At 45.1% G+C, this 24,124-nt stretch overlaps 3 protein-coding genes across 3 annotated transcripts; 1 reads left to right on the top strand and 2 right to left on the bottom strand.

Moving 5' to 3' along the window:
- Positions 1–2,180: 2,180 nt before the first annotated feature.
- On the top strand, positions 2,181–9,848 carry LOC308557919 (uncharacterized protein; the record flags this gene model as incomplete). The annotated part of the gene is made up of 3 exons (XM_081138819.1): positions 2,181–2,380; positions 3,443–3,574; positions 9,548–9,848. The coding sequence occupies 3 exons, from the start codon at positions 2,181–2,183 to the stop codon at positions 9,846–9,848; spliced, it is 633 nt and encodes a 210-aa protein (XP_080994945.1).
- Positions 5,260–5,532, bottom strand: LOC308557982 (keratin-associated protein 6-1-like; the record flags this gene model as incomplete). Its single annotated transcript, XM_081138958.1, has 1 exon — positions 5,260–5,532. The coding sequence occupies one exon, from the start codon at positions 5,530–5,532 to the stop codon at positions 5,260–5,262; it is 273 nt and encodes a 90-aa protein (XP_080995084.1).
- Positions 9,849–20,945: 11,097 nt separating the features above from the next.
- Positions 20,946–21,377, bottom strand: LOC308557445 (uncharacterized protein; the record flags this gene model as incomplete). The annotated part of the gene is made up of 1 exon (XM_081137954.1): positions 20,946–21,377. One exon carries the CDS (start codon positions 21,375–21,377, stop codon positions 20,946–20,948), a length of 432 nt encoding a protein of 143 aa, XP_080994080.1.
- Between the last annotated feature and the right edge of the window lie 2,747 nt (positions 21,378–24,124).

The raw sequence follows: 24,124 nt of genomic DNA, 5'->3' as shown, positions 1-24,124 counted from the left end.
TTTGTGGAATAGTATCCTGTTGAATGTGGTGCTGTCCACCCCGTTTCCTCGCCAGCAATGGGGACAGGACTCCCCGGGGCCGAGGGGCCGCGGGCAGAGGGCCCTGGGCTGCGAGCCACCTACAGAAACCGCTCCGCTGACGGCCCCCCGCGGACAGGGACCCGCTGCCGGGCTGGCTGCTCGCCGCCAGGACGTTGGCATTTTTGTAGATGGCGGGAGACGGTGTCTAGACTATTCCTCAGTTGGATTTGTCTAATATCCCCCGTGATCAGAACAAGGCAAATAAGGGAACTGATAGTGGGTCTGTTTTCTGTGCCCTGTAGTAGGGACCTGAGGGCCGTTGGTTCCACTACTGATGGTGATAACTTTGATCCGTTGATCACCACGGGAGCACCTGGCGTCTCTCATCAAAACTCTATGGCTCTCGGAACAGTTAAGAGGCGTTTGTGACGCATACGGACTCCCTCAGATCCCAACACTTCCCCCTGGCTTAACATCGATCTTCCTTTCTTGCCTGAAATATTTATTGTGATGATGGATTGCAAATGAATTTTTTATTATCATTTAAAAAAATATCTTAGCAAGAAGTTTTCCTTTCCACTGGACTTTTCCTTTATTTATGGATTCCAGGACGCATAACCCATCACCATGATAGCAGGCGGGCAGCTCCCAGGCTCTCTCATGGCCCAGAAAGTGCATTTGAATGTCCTGCGCCATGTGGGGTTCAGCTTCTGTCACTTAGCAGCCTGCGACGCGAGGCAAGTTACTAACTTCCGGAGGCTTGGCCTCCTTACCTCAAAATCAGCACCCACATTCTAGGTTTTTAACGAGAAGGTAATGTGTTAAAATATGTGAAGCACTTAGAACGTGCGCAGAATGTAGTGGACGCGTCGAGGTGTCATCGGTTCCTATTGTCCGCATCGCTCATTTCCTGCCGTGTGTGTAAGAATATTCCCTGTTGATCTCGCCTGGTGTTCATCATGGGATCCCCACGTCAAAAGTCTCATCATAGTAATAATTAAACAGCATTTACTAGTTGTTGACCATAAAGCAATTACCGTGCAGAGAACCTTACGTGCTTTATCTCACGTGATCTGCAGAACAACCTTAAGATGTGGTGAAATTATCCCCACTTTACGACAAAAATGTAAGGAGATGAATAATAATATAAGAATGAAATATGTGTTTTGAGCACTTGAGACGCTAACCCTCCTTTTGCCCCACCCTGTGTTCATCGCGTCTACCTCCTGGATCCAGTCTTTCTAGGAGCGTGAAAGTTCAGAGAACTATTTCCCTCAGTTGTTGAATTCAACTCTGAGTTTTATTAAAGTAAAAATAATGACATGTTTTCTGTATGGGATATATTACCAAGAGCTTGTTTATTAGGGAAAATCTAGTAGGTTCTGCGAAAAGGGATCTCAGCCAGTGATACTGCTTTATATAAATAAATACTTAAAAAATTATTTCTTAAATGAAGTCTCATCATTTCCCTTTTCTGCTGACTATGGATTCAGGATATACATTTGAAGCCATGGGAAAAAATCTTTCATGTTTTAAAAATAAAGTGTGAAAAGTTTAAGAAATATTCACGTGAATGAAAAAGAAAAGTCCATTTCTCTCAGGCCTGAATTTCAGACTATTTGCTTTTTATCGAAAGTCTCATGAGGCCGAGTGATAACTTTTTGGCTTTTAGCAGTAAACCGCCTCTCAGGTGAAAACGAGAAGATTCCCTCCCTGCTGATGGTTTGTAGCAGGAAGCAGTGGACGGAGAAGCCCGGGTGAAGGCAGAATGCTCTCATCTCTTAAATATTAACAAAAAAGTTAAAACTGTTTGTCTGGAGCAGGTCCGAGTTTGTCAATAAAAAAGCTACTTCTTACCACAAAGACTGGTTAAGATGGTTACCTGGAGGTCACGAGTGAGGCTGTGAGGCTGAGGCAGTGGATGGTCATTGATGGCCCACGGCCTGTCCAGGTACCGAGAAGCAGCAGACCCCTCGCTGCCTGGGAGCCACGGGAGCCCGGAGCCAACACTGACTCACCTACAAATCAGCCAATGACCTGAGCACAGTGGTGAGTCCCTCACGCTGAGGGCACATAAAAGGCCCCCTGTGAGCAGAGGAGCCCAGACTGAAGTCACCTCCACCCCTGCTCCACCCAAGGACAACCTAACAACCAGCACCATGTGCGGCTACTACGGAAACTACTACGGGGGCCTCGGCTACGGAGGCCTGGGCTGGGGCTGTGGCTCCTGCTGTGGCTGTGGCTTCCGTGGACTGGGCTGTGGCTACGGCTGTGGCTATGGCTACGGCTCCCGCTCTCTCTATGGCTGTGGCTATGGCTGTGGCCGTGGCTATGGTTCTGGCTTTGGCTACTACTATTGAGGATGCCACGGGGACTCTCACCCTCTGCGTCTTCACTTCATGATCCCCCAGTTCCGACCCCCACTAGCTGATGCCCCACCACGAGGGATGCTTATTCCGCGGCACTGCCCACCTCTGACACGATTTGCTAGGGGCCTGGCATCCGGGTCTGACGACACCTGGCATCTGGAAGAATATAAAATTCATCCTATGAGTTCATGTCCCTCTTAAAATCAGGATGATATTGTTATCTCTAATTTATAATTTTATGCTATATTTGGTTTTCTCATTTTCTAATGAATTTTGAATTTCCTAATAAATCTGGAAGTGAAAACATTTCATTTACTTTCATTTATTTTGCAACATTTGTCCGTCCTTTTGTGGTTGTTAGTAGGGTAACAACTATTTTTCTTTGGTAATTATTTTTGTTCAATATTTCCCTTTTCTTTGCTGCACTGATTCCTAGATTTGGATTGCCAGAAAAATCTGGGATCCTTGTGAATCTCAGTTTCTTATCTGGTAAAAAAAAGAAATTTTCTTTCCTCGTGATGATTTTAGCTCTTTATATGTTTTGCTCTATAGTTGGGCATAGTTTTCACCTGGTACTTCAGGCCATATCAAGATTAAACAACATGTGAATATCTAAATATACAATTAAAGACAGAGATTGTCAAATTGGCTAAAATCCGACTCATTGTATTTTTTTAAATAAGAAAATCACTTTAAATATAAGTGTGTGAGTGTGTGTGCTCACGCATGTGTGTCTAAGGGGGAATTTCCAGGAGTGTAAAATATTTTGAGCTGAATGAAATGAATACAGAAGCTATCAGAACCCATGAGGTGTAAATAAGGCAGCACTTCAAGGGACACCTATGGCAGCCCATTTCATACGGAGAAAGGAGAAAGTTTCCAGACCAGTAACACAAGCTTCCTCCAAGTGACCAGTAAAGAAGCACCAAAAAATAAAGGGAGGAAATAATACAGGTAACAGCGGAAGTCGGTATCATTTCAAAAAGAAAATAGAGAAAATGAATGAATCCAAAAGCTGATTCCATGAAAAGTTTAAGCTGATAAACCTCTAGCAAGACCAACCAAGAAAAAAGGCGAGAAGACAGGTTTTATCAAGAGAAGGTAAACCAGAGGCATCACGACAGACCCTACGGCCGTCACGAGGTCCCCGAGGGGTCAGGAGTGTTCTCGCCGCCTCCTCACGGGTAAGGTGGCCGCCCACGTGCCTGGACTGGACAGCAATGTGGTTTCGCTGAGCACACCTTTTCCCTCTGGGGTCGGGGATTCTGCTGGTGTCTTTCTGATCTCAGGCACCGTGTGTCCAGGGGCTTCCTGGGCAGAAATGATGTCACACAGAACCTTCGTTTCCATTGCCGGGGGAGGAGAGGGCTCTGTGTGAGCCTCCTGGAGGGAGGGAGCCTACAGCGCCTGCACAGGGACCCCCCAGAAGCCGCCTGGCCTTTCCCCTCCTGATCTACCTCTATATTCTCACTACTTTGCTGCAATTAATCTTTGCCATGAACACAGTTATATGCTAAGTCTGTGAGTCCTTCTAGCAAGTCTCCCGAAGCAGGAATAGTCTTTGGGGACCCGACACAATAGGATCTCCGGGAAAGATAAGCTGTGTTACTATAGGAGAGTCAGCTGTTTCAGGGTTTAGGGGTTTGGAAGGTAGTGACTGAAGGGGTTTGAAAGCAGCCTGAGGAACTTTGGAGGGAGGGCGATGGCACTGTTTTGTATTTGATTATGTCTCTTGCCATCTGTATGTCCTCTTGGAGAAGTGTCTATTCAGGTCCCTTGCCCATTTAAAAAAATATATATATATTAATTTCAGAGAGAGGACAGGAGAGGGAGAGAGAGAGAGAGAGAAACATCAATGATGAGAGAGCCACTGATCGAGCCCGCAACCGGGCATGTGCCCTGACCAGGAATCGAACCCCGATCGCCTGGATCCTAGGTCGATGCTCAACCTCTGAGTCACGCCCGGCCGGGCACCCCCTTGCCCATTTTTTAACTGGGTTGTTTGTTTTTTTGGTGTTGAGTTTTATAAGTTTTTTTATAAATTTTGGAAAGTGAGCCCTTATCAGTTGTATCATCAACAAATATGTTCTCCCATTCAGTGGGTTGTCTTTTCATTTTGTTAGTGGTTTCCTTGCTGTGCAAAAACTCTTTACTTCGATGTAGTCCCATTTGTCTATTTTTCCTTTTGCTTCTACTGCCCGCAGGAGATATATCAGAAAAAATATTGCTATAAGAAATGTCCAAGATTTTACTGCCCATGTTTTCTTCTAGGATTTTTATGGTTTTAATGCATTTTGAGTTTACTTTTGTGTGTGGTGTAAAACGGTGGTCTAGTTTTATTTTTTACATATATCCATCCAATTTTCCCAACACTAAATGCCTTCCAAAAGTCACAAACCTAGAACTGATAGAGCAACTGAGGTAGAAATATGAGGACAATATACGTCATAAACACACATCGCCACCTTTCCTAGAATCAAGCAAATAAAAACCCCAAAACCTTAAAATAAATTCTATTATATATAATAAATAGAAAGAAAACCAAGGTTTTTAATTTCAGGTTAACCAAGTTTATTAGGAACACTGGGAAACAGAATGATGCTTTAAAAATACCCAGGTGGGACCAGGAACTGCTCCACTTGGTGGGAGGAGGTCAGTGGGTTCGCAGGGTGAACGTCACAGTCCCGTCTCCACGGGGCACAGCATGGAGGTGAGGACTGGAGGGTTAGACCCAGACGGGGCCACCAGTGCTGATGTCTGTGGTGGAAGGGTTAGCCCACCCTCGTGGGGTGACACGGGGCACAAGATTCAGGGCCGGTGAATTGGGGTGTTACCTGGGTGGGAGATAAAAATCTCTCACTTGTCCTCACTAGTAGTAGCCATAGCCATAGCCACAGCCACAGCCACAGCCACGGCCATAGCCACAGCCATAGCCACAGAGAGAGCGGGAGCCATAGCCATAGCCACAGCCACAGCCGTAGCCACAGAGAGAGCCGTAGCCACGGCCGTAGCCACAGCCATAGCCGCAGCCCAGTCCACGGAAGCCACAGCCACAGCAGGAGCCACAGCCCCAGCCCAGGCCTCCGTAGCCACAGCCTCCGTAGCCGAGGCCCCCGTAGTAGTTTCCGTAGTAGCCACACATGGTGCTGGTTGTTAGGTTGTTGTTGGGTGGAGCAGGCGTGGAGGTGACTTCAGTCTGGGCTCCTCTCCTCATGGGGGCCTTTTATACCCTCAGAGGGAGGGACCCACCCCGTGTCCCACGTCATTAGCTCATCTTGTGACCAAGCTAATTACTTTGTTGTTTCTCCGCCATAAGACACACTCAGGTTTTCATGAGTCGTGGTGGTTGTCGTCTCAGTTTGTGCTCCGCTCCCCCGCTCAGGGCTCGCCCGAGGGGAGAGTCTCCCAGCGACACAGCCCTGCCCCAACTGAGACTTTCCCTTCGGCCGCCTGCCGCCATCTTCATGTCAAGAACGGACACGTCGTTCATCTCAGCCTCCTCTGCTCTTGGCCCCAGTTAGTTTCACTAATTTTTAAAAATATTTTTCAAGAACGACACTCTTTTTGACGCATGCATTTTTCTTCTCTTGATCCAAATTACTGCTCTTCTTCGGGGATTCGGTTTCTTTTGCTACGCTGATCCCATAATGTCTCTCTCATCCCCACGATGCTGATAAAAACCCAGCGAATTAAAGTTTCCAGAGAACCAAGTCTGAGCAAAATGCATGTACTTTCTCACTTGTGCTCACGACGCTAACTCTCCTTAATGTTTAATTTCTACCGGACAGAAGTTATCCCTTGGATTACACGTCTCTGCTGTTTTTCCTCTAAATTGAATATACAGCTTTACAAATTAGTTTTCTCATTAACATGAGAATTATAAGTAACATCTTAACGTTATGTCTGTGAATCTATCGGGTGTTTCCTCTCAGGATATCCAGTCGTGGTTCTTGGACCCGTCGCACTGAGTCCCCTGGCCCAGCCCCAACAGGACCAGTGTCTTTATTTCAATTATTGCAATAACCCCCCCGGTCGCGAGGCATTGGGACAGTGAGAACAGCTTCGAATTCGAGATAAAAGGTCTACTTCTCTTTCTTTAAGAAGATGGATGCGGGGAGGTGATATTCTTGACGCTTCCAAGTAGAAGCTATCAGTAGATGTCTGCTGTTATAATCCTATGAGCCAGAATATTTTAATGCATCCACTTGTCGCCTTCGGCAGACACGGAGAGCGCAGGTGTCGGACACACGCGCACTTTAGTCAGCTCGCCTCTGAAGGTCCTAAGACTGACGGCACAATTTGAAAAAATTTCCCAGTTCACCTGTCTTCATAAGCACATCTAATGCGTCAAGAAATTGTCTTTCATACTCAGGACCCCATGAAATGCAGTAAACTACTCACATGTGTCTTCGAATGGGCAGGTCCCTTTTTCTGAAGCAGACACGTTTCAGAAAATGAATCGTATTTACCATTCACCGGGCGGAAATGTTAGAATCAGAGGGCATCTCACTGTATTATTTTCAAATTTCCTGCAGAGAAATTAAAAGTAGCCTCACCCATCACGGTTCAGCGTCAATAAAGTAATAACACGGAACACGGTTCCAGTAGCAATTTAATAATTTAAAGAACGTGGCGCTCGGTCTCCCCCAGGCTACGCTCCCAGGGCGTCACTCGCATGGGTGTGACTCAGCGGCCAGGGCCAGTTCCACAAGAAAACTATAATTACTGGGGATTTCCCCCCTTGGTATTCGATTGAAGTAGCTGTAAAACGCATCGTTATTTTTGTGGAACGCAGTGTCCCCAAGAAGGACATTTTCTGGGTTGTATCTGCACAGCCTCCCTCCCTCAGTTAATTTGACTTTTCCCGAGAACTGAGCTGCCCCTTCCCGCGGGAACGGGAGCGTTGCACCCAGTGGGGCTCCTTTCAGCTTCCTTTTTTCTGCTGTGTTTTCTGAGCTGTGTTTAGTTCTTAAGCACATCCCATTATCAAAAACAGAACCAAATAGCCCCCCCGTCTCCTCAGGCGTCCCCGCCCACATCCCATCACCCTCCGTTCGCCGCGGCCCACGGCGTGTCCAGCTGGTCCTGTGCCCGTCTCCCCCCCGCCTTGGGCTCTCTGGCCCCCAGCATCTGCGAAGCCGCTCAGCGGGGACCCGGCACCCGCCCTTCCGGTCCCGGGGGTTCCGTCTTCATCGCGCGAGGCCCTGAGTGGCTTCCAGCTTCCCCAGCGTCGCTCTCCCTTCCGGGGCCTCCGACCCTCCCCTGCGCCCGGCCGCCCGCCTTGGGCTGGGCCCCGCCGGCAGCAGCCGGGCTTCTCCTTCGTCTCTTCTCCAGGCGTCAGCCTCCACTGTGAGGGTGCCGGCCAGGGCTCGCCCCCTGTGGTTTCTATTTAAACTCTCTTTGGGTGGGTTTCGTGGGACATTTTGCTGTCGCCGGTTAATCTCGGTTCACGCTTCACACTTGCTTTCCCGCGTGTGCCTGCGTCTCCTGCCTCCGCTCACCCAGACCGTAGGCTCCGTGGCCCTGGGGTCGCGTCTGCACCCTTCCCGCCTGCAGCCCGAGAGCTCAGAACAAAGTCTCACGGTCAACCGATTTCAAATGTTGATTGATTGGAGAGAGAAACATCCATTTGCTGTTCCACGTATTTATGTATTTATTTATTAAATATTTATTCTAGAGAGAGAGGAAGGGAGAGGAGAGAGAGAAACAGATCAGCTGCCTCCTGCACGTCCCCTGCTGGGGCTCAAGCCCACGACCCGGGCCTCTGCCTTGACCAGGAATCGAACCCGTGACCTTTTTGGTGCAAGGACAAGGCTCAACCACCTGAGCCACACTGGCCTGGGTGACAACTGATTCTTAAAAATTTCAGGTACAAAAGAACTAATAAATGACCAAATCGATGCAATCAAGTAGCATTTTTATTTTTATTTATTTGTTTTTTAATTATTTTTTAAATTTATTGGAGTGACGTTGTTTAGTAGGAACATATAGGTTCTAGGTGTACGTTGCTGTGATATGAGTCGCATTTTTAAATTCTTCCAAGTAGCATTTTAGATTCTCCTTCCCACTTTTTTATTTTGAAATGATTTAGTTGAATGTTGCAAAAATATTTAGAACGTGAGCATTTCCCGTTCACCCGTTACACCCACGTCAGTATCTCTCATAACCACGTAAATGGTCAAAACTAAGAAATGAACCTGGTACAATATTCTTAACTAACCCGCACACTTTGTCTGGATGACACTTTTTTTTTCCCTTCACTAGTGTCCTTTCTTTTTCTCTGGGGTCCAACGCCGGGCTGTCTAATCTCTTTCGTCTCCTCCAGCTGGGGCCGGTTTCTCAGCTTTTCTGTAACTTGCGCGCCTTGGACAGTTTCAGACGCCGAGCACGTCCCTCCGCTTGGGTTTCCTGTTTTCTCACAGCAAAGTCGAGGTCGTGCGTTTTGGGCAAGGATACCGAGGGGCGGCTCCAAGGATACGAGGGGGCGGCTCCTCCGCTTTGTCCCTGCAGGAGGTGCTTGGTGCCAGGAGCCTTTGATAGTTTTTGGGGTAGATTTTTAAGCTGGAAGTGACAATAGCACGAATCCTTCTATTTGTGTACAATCATGGCCCATGGTTTAAACTCAGGGGCTCTGTCATGGCTTTTGATCGTCTGTGAAACGATGGATGTGCCTGTCAAGTATAAATCAAAGTGGGTAACATTGCTCCGCGAAAACTTAATGCGCCACATTAATCATTCGCGGGTTTACAGCCGCGCCCTGCCAAGTCCTCACTGCGCCTCCTGTCGCGTCTTCTCCATAAACTTCCCATTTTTCCCACCGTGTGGAAGCCACACCTCACCCCCAAGGCTGCATCTGTGCAGGTCGGAAGGAGGATGTTACTGAGGGAAAAACACATTTTCAGGACGTGAGGTCTGTGTGGTTATATGATCTCGTGGTAGCTAGTAGCCTAGTGTAGATTTCTCACGTGGGGCACGCGAGCCACCCGACGAGGAGAAGCATCTTCCATTAAAGGCGCGTGATTTCATCAGAGGGCTCCTGACACGGCAAGGCTGTCCCGGGCACACTGGTTTATGAGGGATTCTTGAGATGGTTATAATGCCAATGAGTTTGAAATGTGAGTCCAGCAGTGCCTGTGGTTGGCCCTGCGTCCACCCAGTTGGTATATAAGGCCCTGTGCGGATCAGAAACTTAGAAATCGACTCTGCTCCTCTCCTGAGTCTTCTCCTCACACCATGAGCTTCTACAACTACTACGGTGGCCTTGGCTATGGCTACGGTGGCCTTGGCTATGGCTACGGTGGCCTGGGCTATGGCTACGGTGGCCTTGGCTATGGCTACGGTGGCCTGGGCTATGGCTACGGTGGCCTGGGATGTGGCTATGGATGTAGCTACCGTGGCCTTGGATATTCCTGTTACCGTCCATGCTGCTATGGAAGATACTGGTCTGGCTTCTTCTAAGAAATTCTGGATTGCTCATCTGTTCAAGACAGTCTCTCATGAAGGGCTACGTGTACCTCCTGCCTTATGTGTAATAACCACGTTACCGTCTCTTCAATCAATGACAACCGATCTGAGGCTGCCATGTAACGTCGGAACATTTTGATCAAAATTACCTGAGTTTCTAATAACTTAAAAAATATTCATTTGATCTTGTGTTACTATTGTCTGATTGAATGCAACTAACCTTAACCATTTCCTTCGGGAAAATGTCTAAATTTGTTGTTCATTAAAGGTGATCTGTTTTGCACACTTACGACGTTTTCATGTGCACTTATTTGTGTAGACTGTGTGTGTGTTTGTGTCTGAGATTGTTGACCCTTTGGTTATATAGAGTCGATAATTTAGGCGTGTGGTTGAATAGTTATGTTCAACGAGTGCCTTTGCGACAGGTGTTTTCATGAGCAGATCCAAGGGCTACTGTCACCTGCGTTGATTTGATCAAAGCCTCATCTTTGGTTTGTCCAAAGTTTGACTAAGACATTGGCAAAGTGGTACCTTCCCCTCCCCACCTCATTCTATTTCTTTCTTGATACTAGGTCTTTATTTTCATTTATTTTTAATTTATCTTTATTGCTGAAAGTATTACAGATGTTCCCCTTTTCCCCCCATTGATCCCGTCCAACCTGCACCCACTCCCTCCCCAGGCCTTCACCTCACTATTGTCTGTGTCCATGGGTTCTGCACATGTGCATATAAGTACTTTGGTTACTCTCTCCCCACCCACCCACCCCCGCCTTCCCTCTGAGATCCCTCAGTCTGTTCCATGTTTCTGTGTCACTGAATCTATTTTGTTCATCAGTTTATTATGTTCTTTAGATTCCACATGTGAGTGAGATCCTGTGATATTTGTCTTTCTCTGACTGGCTTGTTTCACTCAGCATAATATTCTCCAGGTCCCTCCACGCTGTCCCACAGGGTACAAGATCCTTCTTCTTTACAGCTGCGTAGTATTCCCTGGTGTGAATGTCCCACAGCTTTTTCACAGATCTGGAACAAATATTCCAAAAATTTATATGGAACCGAAAAAGATTCCAAATAGCTGCAGTCATCTTGAGAAAGAAGAACAGAGTTGGAGGGATCATAATACCAGATATCAAACTATATTACAAAGCCACTGTAATCAAAAAGGCCTGGTATTGGTACAACAACAGGCATAGAGACCAATGGAACAGAACAGAGACCCTAGAAATAGACCCACACCATTATCGTCAGTTAATATTTGACAATGGAGGCAAGAGCATCCAATGGAGTAAGGACAGTCTCTTCAGTAAGTGGTGCTGGGAAAATTGGACAGATACCTGCAAAAAAATGAAACTAGACCACCAACTTCACCATACACAAAAATAAACTCAAAATGGATAAAAGACTTAAATGTAAGTCATGAAACCATAAAAATCCTGGAGGAAAACATAGGCAGTAAAGTCACAGACATCCCACGTAGTGGACTTTTCACTGATCCATCTCCTAGGGCAAGAGAAACAAAGGAAAAAATAAACATATGGGACGACATCAAACTAAAAAGCTTCTGCACAGCAAAAGAAAACAGCCTCAAAACACAAAGGAACCCCACGGTCTGGGAAAACACATTTGCCAAGGATGCATCTGATAAGGGGCTAATTTCCAAAGTGTACAAAGAACTCACAGCACTCAGCAAGAGGAAGGCAAACAACCCAATTAAGAAATGGGCAAAGGACCTGAATAGACACTTCTCCAAAGAGGACATACGGATGGCAAGAGACACATGAGAAAATGCTCAATGTCACTAACCATCAGAGAGATGCAAATTAAAACCACAGTGAGGTATCACCTCTCACCTGTCAGAATGGCTCCATCAACAAATCAGCAAACAACACATGCTGGCGAGGGTGTGGGGAAAGGGGAGCCTGGGGCACTGCTGGTGGGAATGCAGACTGGAGCAGCCACTGTGGAAAACAGTGTGGAGGTTCCTCAAAAAATTAGAAATGGAGCTGCCGTTCGACCCAGTGATTCCACTCCTAGGAATGTACCCTAAGAACCTGAAACATTAATCAGAAGGAATATATGCCCCCTGATGTTCATAGCAGCGCAGTTTACAGTAGCCAAGATCTGGAACCAGCCCAAGGGCCCATCAGTAGGTGACAGATAGAAAAGCTGTGGGACATGGGTACTAGGTGTTTAAATGTGCCTCTGGGCAGAGGTAAATTTTTCTTCTAAATCTTATATTATTGCTATTTCTTTTCACTCACTGAGAATATGTTCTTGCCCGGCCGGCGTGGCTCAGCGCTTGAGCATTGACCTATGATCTGGGAGATTGTGGTTCGATTCCCAGTCGGGGCCCCCGCCTGGGTCGCGGGCTTGGTCCCCAGGGCGGGGCGTGCAGGGGGCGGCTGAGCAGTGACTCTCATCATTGGTGTTTCTATCTCTCCCTCTCCCTTCCTCTCTCTGAAATAAAATATAAAATAAAATAAAAAATCCTTGAACTCCTCGTATGCACTGTGCCTATCTGCACAGACCACCTACCCCTCCAGCGTTCACACATTGTCACAGGAAGATACAGAATTTTAAGCCCATTTCAGCAAAACCGTTGAGGGGTCAATCTCCGCCTGCCTTTTGGAAAGAGACCTGTTCTCTTGCATAACGTCTGCTCCAAAATCCAGGCTACCAGCGTACTTCTGATCTCGACAGTCTGGATAAAGTTCAGAAAGCTGCCTGTAATAATTCTCTTAATTCCATTTACTAAGTGTTGATGATGACACCAATGATAAAATATAAATCAATTGTGTCTATTGATATTTTAGTAACTAGTTTTAGAATTTGGAAACCCTGAAAACGGGCTCGTGTAAAATTACTTTCTGAATAGAGATGAAAGTACGAGGCTGGCCAAGCTCTTAACCTGCATCCAAATGCATGTTTTCCGGCAGCATCCAGAGGAGAGAATTTTATGTCCGTGTCTTCCCCCATCTGTTGGAGACAGCACGTGGGACGGCGTGTGATTTAATTTTTAAAATTTACCAGCCCTTGTTCTCAGTCCACACGTGACCTACGCTGGAGGACAGTCCGGGTGGGTGCCTGGGAGGAGCTGTGTTCTCCGGTCGCCGGGTCGACCCTCCCTGAGGCCCGTTGGGCCTGGTGGGTTTACAGCCTCTCCCGGGTCTGTTTATGTTGTGAGCTGTGGAGCTTTCTATCCGGTATTCAAAGTGCGACATTAAAGCCTCTACGATTATCGCAGTTTCTCTCTCCTTTCAATCCTGTCAGTTTCTGATTTGTGCATTTGGTGCTCTGCTGTTAGGTCCGTGTTGATTTTAAATGTTCGTCTCTTCCTGACAGACGCCTGTTTACCATCCAAAATGTCTCCATCTCTTTTAAAATCTGTGTGTTAAAGTCTATTTAGTTTGATGTTATATCCATTTCTGCTTTCTAGTAGTTGCTGTTTGCATTATATATATATGTCTGTATATATATATATAGAGAGAGAGAGAAAGAGTAGAAATACATGTAATTCTCTTTATTTCTACCTACCTGTTTCAGGAGGCTCTATGGAAACATGTTTATGACGACTGCTTTAAAATCAGTACCCGATCGTTTGAACATCTGATTAATTTGGTGTTAAGGTCAGTTGATAATCTTTTCTCGTTTGGGTTGCCGTTTTTGGTTTCTCGGTATGACGGTTTGATTGAGATTCTGTGAACCAGGAGCGTCTTGAATTATTTAATTTTTAAGCAAGCAGTCGCCTTGTTTGGGTTTAACGCCTGGGTCTTGTGGTCGCGACTCAGAGTTGTCAGCATTGCTGCCTGTTCCTTCGGCCTGTTTGTCTGTCCTGTGTCCCCACCTGCCCCCGGCCCTGCCATTGCTGCCCGCAGGGCAGACGGAGCCCCCTCTGCCCCTGTCGGCTGGAGGAGCAGCGGCTCAGTAAGAACCCCCCCCCCCCCGCTGCCACGATGTGTCCCCCGGAGGGGCAGAGAGCCCCGGGGGCTGAGACAGAGTCTCCCGGGCTGGGGATCAGAAAACAAATCACATAGAAAACTAGAAAATATTTTGAACTAATTAGTAAAGGAATACAACATAAAAATGTATGGCTTAGCACTGCAGGGAGACCCTGAAGCATTGTTTACACCTGAAATGCTGCTTTTATCTGGTTATCAGGGGCTGTCATGCAGGCCACAGCCACGGCCACAGAGAGAGCGGGAGCCACAGCCACAGCCACGGCCACAGCCACAGAGAGAGCAGGAGATGTAGCCACAGCCACGGCCATAGCCACGGCCACAGCCACAGAGAGAGCGGGAGATGTAGCCACAGCCCAGTCCACGGGAGCCACAGCCACAGCAGGAGCCACAGCCCCAGCCCAGGCCTCCGTAGCCGAGGCCCCCGTAGTAGTTTCCGTAGTGGCCGCACATGCTGATGGTTGTTAGGTCGTCCTTGGGTGGAGCAGGGGTGGGGGTGACTTCAGTCTGGGCTCCTCTCCTCACGGGGGCCTTTCATGCCCTCAGCGGGAGGGACCCACCGCTGTGCTCAGGTCATGGGCTGATTTACGGCCAACATGACTGGCTTGTTGTTTCAAGGCCAGAGCATCACCCTTGAGGCCCTGGAGGGTCGCTCTAACGCGTGGAGGGCCTCTGACGAGGCGGTGCCATCACGCCTGGGACCCGCCTGGGACCCGCCCTTCCTAACGCGCTCCGCTCAGCGTTCTGTGCCCGGGCCGCGAGCAGGGAGCGTTTCCGCAGTTTCAGTCGACTGCTCTTGACCTCGGATAATTCCTTTCTCCTTGGCCACCCCAAGTTATACTCCCTCCGTAAGAGAATCATTTTTATTTTTTAAAAATTTTATTGAAATGTTTTTATTGATTTTAGAGAGGGAGAGAGAGAGAGACCGATGTGACAGTAACGTCCATCAGCTGCCTCCTGCGTGTCCCCCACTGGGGATCAAGCCCGGAACCCGGCCACGGGCCCTGACCAAGAATCGAACCGGCGACCCTTTGGTGCCTGGGACAGAGATCGACCCGCTGAGCCTCGCCGGCCGGGGCACATAAGGCCGTTGGAACTCTTGTTCCAGCCCAGAGTCAGGGGGTGTGTGGTTCACGCGGCAGTAATGAGGCTGAAGCCCGGGCCACAGGTAACCGGCAGACCCTCTGTGTCTCGCTCCCCCAGCCACCGGAGGTGTGGACACAAAACCTTTCATGTTACTGGTTTCATTTGCCTTGATGAGAAATTAAAACAGGAAAACAGGATTTTAATACAGTCAAACCCGTACAGGAAACATATTTTTACCAACTCAAGATGTTTTCTTTCCATGTATGTGTCTTTGAAGGTATTTTTTCTTGTAAACAAACGTGTAAACACGTATCTTCTTTTCAATCAAATGCACTTAAAGCTATAAATGACTCTACGGTCACTGCTGATGTGCAGCCCCAGGAATTCTGGTGTTTTTTAGAATTGTCATTGTAATTCTTTTAAAATTGTATTTTAACTTCCCTTGTGCTTTACATTTGATCGATACAACTGTTTGGGGAATGTCCCAGCGATCTGTGTGTTCTTCATGCCTAATGTCAGTAGAATTTGTTCCTTTTAATACGTTGAATTTAATTTATCAGAATGCATTTTATAGCCCAGCGTACGACCTGCCTGGAGCATCCGTGGGCACTTTAAGCAGAGGCCGCTCCGCTCCGCTGGCTGTCGTGGGCCACGGGCGCCAGTTAGCTCCGTCTCTTAAATCCGCTTCTGTTTTCATGACGTTGGTGATTTTCTGTTTCCTTCGTCCCATCAGTGACCTCGGTAACTGTTCTGACATCTCTAGGTCTTTGCTTGTAATGGCGGGTTTTTTTCTTTCAATATTTTTTTGATTTTGTTTCACTAACTTGGAAACCTTGTCATTACTGCGGCTCATTTAGAATGGTCACTGAGAAAGTCACTTTCTCTCACGAGAATCGCGCTCTGCTTTAGGAATGTCCCCCGTCCCGCGGCGTGTTTCAGGGACAACAGCGCGCCCACCGCGGCTTCCCCACCGTCGCGCCTTCCGGTGCCCTCGTTTCCTGGGGGTTTATTGTGCACAGGCCACGTTTCAGCCTTATTTCTGATTCACATATTTTGACTTTCAAATTTAATTTAGACACAGTTATATTTAGGTCTATGCCATTTTGTTGTTTGATTTCTATTTTCTGACCTCTTGCCCATCCCTATTTTTATTTCTTTTATTAAATTATTTGATAGTATTTTTTGGGGGGGATTCCGTTTTATCTCCTCTGCATGGGCTTACTAGATACAAGATTTCCGAGGGTTGCTCTAAATATTACAGTATGTAATATTTATCACATTTAAAAAGTAACGTTACACTTCTTCCCATAAAACTTAGAACAGCGCACGCCCCTCCGGTCGTTCCTCTCTGCTCCGTCTGGTCAGACTCGTCAGCGATTTCATGTTTCACGGGGCGTCCACTTTTATATCATTTTTGCTTTGCTGCTGACTTTGATGCTAACACAGCTTCTCCAGCTTTCTTGAAACTAGTGCTTATAATATATTCATAATGCATGTGCGTATTATTATATTTGTGTATGTGCCTATTTCTAACGGCCCGTGTCTGCTGTTTTGGGGGCTTCTTCGAGAGCGTCGCTGTGGGCAACGTTGTTAACTGCAGCGTCCAGACTGTTTCGCCCCCAGGCGGTTGCTGTCGTGGCTGTAAGTCTGTGCCGCACTGTGTGGCTTTCACTTGCTCGCTTTGTTCTTTCCTTTTCTTGCCTTATTTTCCTGCCTTCTTTTCAATTTTTATTTTAGTGTTTCATTTTAATCCTTCATTGGTTTAGTCGATACACCAACACTTACAATTTGAACGGAGTCCCTGAGGATTAAACATGCACCTGAGTTTACTCCCTTAGGCCGTAAGTGACATCCCACAACTCTGTGCAGAATGCGCCACTTCCCCCAACCTCTGCTACTCGTGTTATTGATTTTACCTTTATATCTTCCCTAAATCATCTTGATTATTTCCAGTTTAAGATTGTCATTTAGAAAAACTAGAAAATCAAAAAAATATTTTCAGTTAAGACAAAGCACTTGTCTTGGTTTCCCTGTGTAGTTGTTACTTGCTGAGCTCGTCAGTCTCTGGGTTCATAGTATCTTTTGGCAAAGTCGAATTTGGAAATATTTATTCAAATACAACTTGAGCCCTCTTCTAGATATGTAAGTATGTGTATGAGATCACTCAGTATTACACCACAGGTAACAAAGGGTCTGCTCTTTTTTTAAAAAAAAATTTCTCTCTGTATTTAAGTTTTGGGAATTGCTCTTGCTCTGTCTATCCTCAATTTCACCGATCTTTTCTTTAGCAAAATTAAATTAAATTTAAATGTTTATAATTTTTAAGTATTTGATCTGTGAGATTCAGATGTTATCTAAATTTTACCTTAATTTTGTGACGACTTAGAGCAATTTTAGGGTCACAATATTTAACTTTTAAAGACTATTTTTGGAGAAGTTTTAGGTTTATATAAAAACCAAGAAGAATGTACAGAGATTTCCCATCTACATCTTGGTTCCTTCCAAGTCTTGGCCGTTATGAATAAAGCTGCTCTAGACATTCCCGTGTAGGTTTTTGTGTGGACCTAGTGTATAAGCTGGATCACGTGGTAAGGATGTGTTTAGCTTTATCAGACAACGATAAAGCTGTCTTCCCAAGTGGCTATCCTGCTTTGCTTCCACCAGCATGAATGAGGTTCTGCTTCGCTTCCTGGCCTTGTCGGCACTTGTGGTCAGATTTTGGCCATTCTAATAGGTGCGTAGTGGTCTCTAATTGTTATTTTAATTTGCATCCCTCTGATGACATACCACGTGAACATCCTTTCCTGTGCTCATCTGCAATCTTCTTTGGTGAAGTGTCTGGGAAGGTCTTTGGCTCATTGCTAAGTAAGGTTGTTTGCCTTATTATTGCTGAGTTTTAAGAATTCTTTGCATATTTTGGATAACATTATCAGATGTGTTCTTTACAAATATTTTCTTCCAGTTTGTGACATGTCTGCTTATCATGTTGACATTGTCTTTCCCAGAGCAGAAGTTTTTTTTTTTAATTTTTATATTAAATCCTTCTAAAATAATACCTGAAAGTTTTGAACTTGAGTGCAGTCTAGCTTATCAATTCCTTCTGTAGTAACCTGTGTCTTTGGTTTTATAACTAGGTCATGGCCAAACCCAAGATTATCTAGGTTTTCTCCCATGTGATCTTCTAGAAGTTTTATAGTTTTTCATTTTATATTTATGTCTGTGATTCATTTCGAGTTAATTTTCATGAAGGGTGCAAGGCCTATTTCTAGATTTTTTTTTTCTTTTTGGTATGTGGATGTCCAGTTGTTCAGCACCATGTGTTGAAAAGACCATCCTTTCTGAATTCACAAAGATTAGTTGACGCCTATTCGTGTGAGTCTGTTTCTGGTCTGTTCTGCCCCATTGAGTTTTGTCTGTTTCACTAGTACCACCCATCTTGATGACTGCAGCTTTATCGTGAGAAGTGAAGTCGGGTAGCATTCCTCCTCCAGCGTGCTCTTCCTCTTCAATACCACATTCGCTGTTCTGGATCTTTGCTTCTCCGTATAAACTTTATAATCACTTTGTTGAAATCTGCAAAACAATATGCTGGAATTTTTAGTGAGATTGCAGTGAATCCAGGACCTGACTCCTTGACAATATGGAGCCTTCCCATCCATGAACATAGGACATCTATTTGTTTAGCTCCTCTGTAATTTCTTCATAGGAGTTTTGTGGTTTTCCTCATGTTAGATCTTGTACACATTTCTTTTAGATTTACATCTAAGTGGTTCATGTTTTGACTGCTATAGTATGTATTATTGTTTAATTTCAAATTTTACTTGTCCATTATTAACATGTAGAAAAGCAATTGACTCTTGTATATTAAGATTGTAAACTCTATCCTTGCTTTAATCACTTATTAGTTACAGAAGTTTTGTTTTTGTGGTTGTTTCTTTTGGATTTTCTACATAGACAATCATATCCCATGTGGAAAAAAATAGTTTGTTTTTCTTTCTTTCTTTCTTTCTTTCTTTCTTTCTTTCTTTCTTTCTTTCTTTCTTTCTTTCTTCTTTCTTTCTTTCTTTCTTTCTTTTTCTTTCTTTCTCTCTCTCTCTCTCTCTCTCTCTCTCTCTCTCTCTCTTCTTTCTTTCTTTCTTTCTTTCTTTCTTCCCCTCCCTCCCTCCCTCCCTCCCTCCCTCCCTCCCTCCCTCCCTCCCTCCCTCCCTCCCTCCCTCCCTCCCTCCCTCTCTCTTTTGTCTTTCTTTTCTTTCTTTCTTTCTTTCTTTCTTTCTTTCTTTCTTTCTTTCTTTCTTTCTTTCTTTCTTTCTCTCTCTCTCTCTCTCTCTCTCTCTCTCTCTCTCTCTCTCTCTCTCTCTCTTTCTTTCTTTCATCAGTATACCTTTTACCTGTTTTTCTTGCATTATTGCATCAGCAAGGTCTTCTGAGATGATATTGAAGAGAAATAACGAGAGAGGACATCTGCGCCTTGTTTCTTAGGAAGAAAGCTTCTAGTTTTTCACTTTTAAATATGGGTGATGTTGCAAAGGTTTTTTATACGTATTCTTTATCAAATTGAGGAAGCTTTCCTTTATTACTGATTAGTGAAAAATCTTATTCATGTGTGGATGCTGGATTTTGTTAAATGCTTTTTCTGCATCTATTGAAATGACCATGTGATTTTTCTTCTTCAGGCTGTTGATGCAATAAATTACATTGATTCATTTTTGAGTTTTGAACCAACCTTGCATAATTGGGATAAATTCAGCTTGGTTATGGTGTATAATTCTTTTTATACAATGCTGGAGTAAAACTGGAAATATTTAATTGAGAATTTTCGTATCTATGTTCATTTAGATATTTGTCTGTAGTTTTTATTTTTGTAATGTCTTTATCTGGTTTTGGTATTAAGGTAATGGTGACCTAATTGGTAAGTATTCCTTCTGATTTTATTTCTGGAAGTGATTGTAGAGAATTGGTATAACTTATTCCTTTAAATTTTTGTAGAGTTTTCCAGTAAAGCCATCTGGGACTGGTGCTTTCTGTTTTGGAGAGTTATTATTGTTTCAATTTATTTAAGAGTTTTAGGCCTACTGAGATTATCTATTTCTTCTTCTGTGAGTTTTGCAGGCCATATGATATTTAATAGCAAGCCACTGTTTATTTTATTAATCATTAGAAACACTTTTTATAATTCTGTTAATTTATTATTTTAATTTAGTTATTTAGATGTCTCATTGTTTTTAAACTTTGGTTTGTCTCCCCCACAAGAATATGCCTTCAGTAGTACAAAACCAATGCTCTTGTTAAATTTTGAATTAGAACCCATCACAGAAATCAAAGAAGACCTAAATATATGCAGAGATATACCATGTTCATGGATTGAAAGACCCAATATTGTTAAGAAGTCTATTCTCCCAAAATTGATGTGTAGATTCAATTCAATCCCAATAAAAATCTCAGCAAGATATATTTGTAGATGTTGACAAGATGATTCTAATGTTTAGGTGGAAAGCAAAGAAACTAGAATAGCCAAAATAATTTTGAAAAGAAACAAAGTTGGAGTACTCCCATTACCTAATATCAAGATTTACTACAACCCTGCAGTAAACAAAACCATGTGGTCTTGGTGACCAAATGGACACATACAGTAGATGAAGGAATAAATTAACCTAAGGATCAGCTAACACAGTGGTTGATTGGCCTTCTAGGAAGGCCACAGGTACAGTGATGCTTCTGACACAAAACACAGGAATGAATAAAATTTGTTTATTAAAATTGTATAATTTCCTCCACCTATGGAGTCTTTGTATTTATGGACAATACAGCATCATAGAATAGGAAAACCAAAATTTTACATTTTGAACATAATCAGAATCAAATCTTCTGTCTTCAGGTCACGTAATGGAAGCATTCATAATTCGTCAATAACAGACAAGAGTTTGATGTAGAAACAGTTGGTATCCAATCCTTACTTGAATGTAGAGATGGTAAAATGGGGTGTCCTTTGGAGGAAAGTGTTAATTTTTAAATATTATGTTAGAGGTATAGGATGGTCTAAGATGATGTTCTAGCAGCAAGAGGAATAGCATCGCCTGTAGCAACATGGTCGGCAGGTACAGCAGCCATAGCCGTAGCCAGATCCATAGCCACATCCATATCTGGAGCCGTATCCACAGCCGTATCCACAGCCGTAGCCAGAGCCGTATCCACAGCCGTATCCACAGCCGTAGCCAGAGCCGTATCCACAGCCGTAGCCAGAGCCGTATCCACAGCCGTAGCCAGAGCCGTAGCCACAGCCGTAGCCAGATCCATAGCCACAGCCATATCTGGAGCCGTAGCCACAGCCGTATCCACAGCCGTAGCCAGAGCCGTATCCACAGCCATAGCCAGAGCCGTAGCCACAGCCATATCTGGAGCCGTAGCCACAGCCGTATCCACAGCCATAGCCAGAGCCGTAGCCACAGCCCCCATAGGAGCTCCCGTAGTAGTTGCAGCACATGCTGGCAGAGGGTGAGGTTTCAGTCGAGGTGCAGAGGATGCTTCTGGAGTCTGAATGTCACCCACCACCCTGGGAGCTTTATATAGGGACAGGAAGGGTCAGAGAATGCTGTCAATTTTGTGATTCACGTAATAAATATTCATTTAATACCTGGTATGCGCAAGTCACTCGTGTCAGTTGATCATGAGAGGACTTGGTATTTTCATAGCCACAGCATCTGCCTTAAGTGACCCATTAGTATAGAGTCTCCAATTTTTACTGGGGATCCGGGTTTGTTTTTTCTCACCTGGGCATTGTCTTGAGCCAATTACAAACCTCTAAGGTGAGTTTCTATCAATTTTCCAGTTATCCGAACACATGATTCCAGAGATAAGTTCTATGTATCAGGGTTCTGTGGGGGGAGGGAAGTTATGTGTGGAATGCAGCTATTAAGATGAACTTGACTAAATTCTTTGAGTAGCTAAGTAATTGCTAATTAGTCTGTAGGCTATCTCATTGGAAGGCAGTGCTGGGCTGCACTGAAGCTCCTCCACATTTTATGTTGGAGACTTCCTGTGAATCCAAATACTCATAAATGCTGTTGTCAGATAGATTTTACCCCCAGAGCCATTCCTCAATACATTTTTACCAGTTCTAGGTGGTCCTTTAGTTCAAATCACAGCAGCACACGGACACAATGTTTTTTACAATAACACTGTTGGATGTTCTGTAGATCAGAGGTTTCCTCAGACATTTCATCTATCTGATGCCCGTGAAAATGCAAGAGTTAGGTAACTTATCCTATGGAAATTGAGGTACAAAAAGGTAAGGAAACTTACTAAAATTCACATCATTACCAAGATCAAAACACTCTTTGTTCCTCTCTGCTGTGCTCCATAAAGTCTCCCTTCTACTCTCTGGAGGCCCGAACACCTGCTGTAACAGGGACTCAGTATCTCCCGTGAGGATCCATTTCATTGTGAAATTACTGTAATAAAATCCCCACACACTGCAGAGTCTCTCCTTACTCCCAGCGTCATTTTGGGTCCTAGAATACACTGTATTTCAGCATTTCGTTCATGAGCCAGTTCCATCAAGAACGGCTGAGAGCGCCTCTCCCCCGTCCCCGTCCCTGTCCCTGTCCCTCCAGGTGGTCTGTTCTTGACATCCATCCCTGTGCCTGGTCTTCTAGTCTCTGTTGATGAGCAGATATGACACCCAGGTCGTCCAAGTCAGCAGCACCGCTGACCAGGCCATGGAGAGAACAGGAGAGGAGGCCTTTGTAAGTCAGCCCGACAGGAGCAGCTCAGAACAACACCCGCCTGTGGTCTCACAGTCTTAGGGGATCCGGGGTCTAAGCTCAGCCCAACTGGGGTCTCGGCTCAGAATCTCACAGGGTCACGACCAAGGTGTCAGCCGGGACATGGGAAAAAATTCTTTACCTTATAAATTAAACAGAGTTGCCAGATTCACAAGTATGTCCCTAATATCACATGAAACATATTTATACTAAAAAGTTACCTGTTTTTAACGTGGAATTCAAATTTATTTATCTTGAATTTATAGACCAACCCCAAGCATAATGTAACCATAAAAGTGACATTTTTGGCCCCATTGTTAAAGGGAAGTTATGGATCCTTCCCACGCTGAAGGTGAGGGGATCATGCTTGGCTGTGTGTCATTGTGGGTCATCTTAGAATTTTATCTACCCACACCCATAAATTTATTCCTTAAATGAAACTAGTAGTCACATTTCCTCCAGGACAGAGGCAAGCTATTGCAATGAGGCTTCAGCATATAGGCATTGTCCAGAATGCACGTCTCTCCCCTGTCGAGAAACCTATTTCCCGTCTTGTCTGATTGACCATCTCACATTCCTCCCCTTCACGTTTTAGCTAAAAGTTTGTCTCTTTTGACGTCTGACCCTTCTCTCGACTTACTCTTAGACCCAGCCCCTCCTCTGACTTCTTCCTCTGTTTCCCCAGCTCCCCTTTGGGTAGTTATATGTTAGAGCAATAATCTGATCTGTGTAGCTGGTGTATTTTTTGTCTTTCCTGTATGTTTAGAAAGCGGGAATAAACTATTTTAGTTCTCTGTTCATGGCCCATAATGAAACATCTTCTATTAAGAGTTTAGTAAATGTTTGGCGAATGAGAACACTCATTTGTTGAATTTGTAAAAGCTGGTTCTGTTTCTTCAACAACAGCAAGTGGTCTGCGCATCCCCCCTCTTGCTGCCTTTTTCTCAAGGCTAAAATTTCTTTCAAGATTCAAGTGTCTCTGAGAACAATGGATTTATCTAACCACGGGGGGCTCCGTCTTGAGCTCAGCCTGGCAGTCGTTCTAAATCCTATGAAGATGGAATTTTTAAAGCAAAACATATTATAACTGGGCTCCCGTCCCAGGTATAGTAACGTAGGAGATCCCAGCTCTGTTTTCCTGGGGTCGGCCTCGCGTTCTCACCGTCGGGCTACACAGCTCACGTTCATTTCTAACGTGTCCGTCCGGGAACAGGGCAGGGACAGAAGTGGGCATGAAAAATCAGTTCCTCCACCCCCGGCCCCGAGTCAGTAATGTCCCCCTAAGATAGCCCAGGAATCGGGGCACTGTCCTGTCCCAGACGGTGTCACAGGCTAGAAAGCTCTGTGCTGAGAACTGTCCCCGACCCTCCTCCCCGCGTTCAGTGTCTGCAGACGCAGAGCCCACGGCGACGCCGGTCTCACCGTGAACGGCCCGCCTTTCAGGCCCGTCACTGTGCAGAGCACCCCG

Source organism: Miniopterus schreibersii, assembly GCF_964146895.1.
Source record: "Miniopterus schreibersii genome assembly, chromosome: 5".
NCBI lineage: Eukaryota > Metazoa > Chordata > Mammalia > Chiroptera > Miniopteridae > Miniopterus > Miniopterus schreibersii.
Note: the sequence above shows the minus strand (reverse complement) of the source record. Positions and strands in the feature narration are given on the sequence as shown.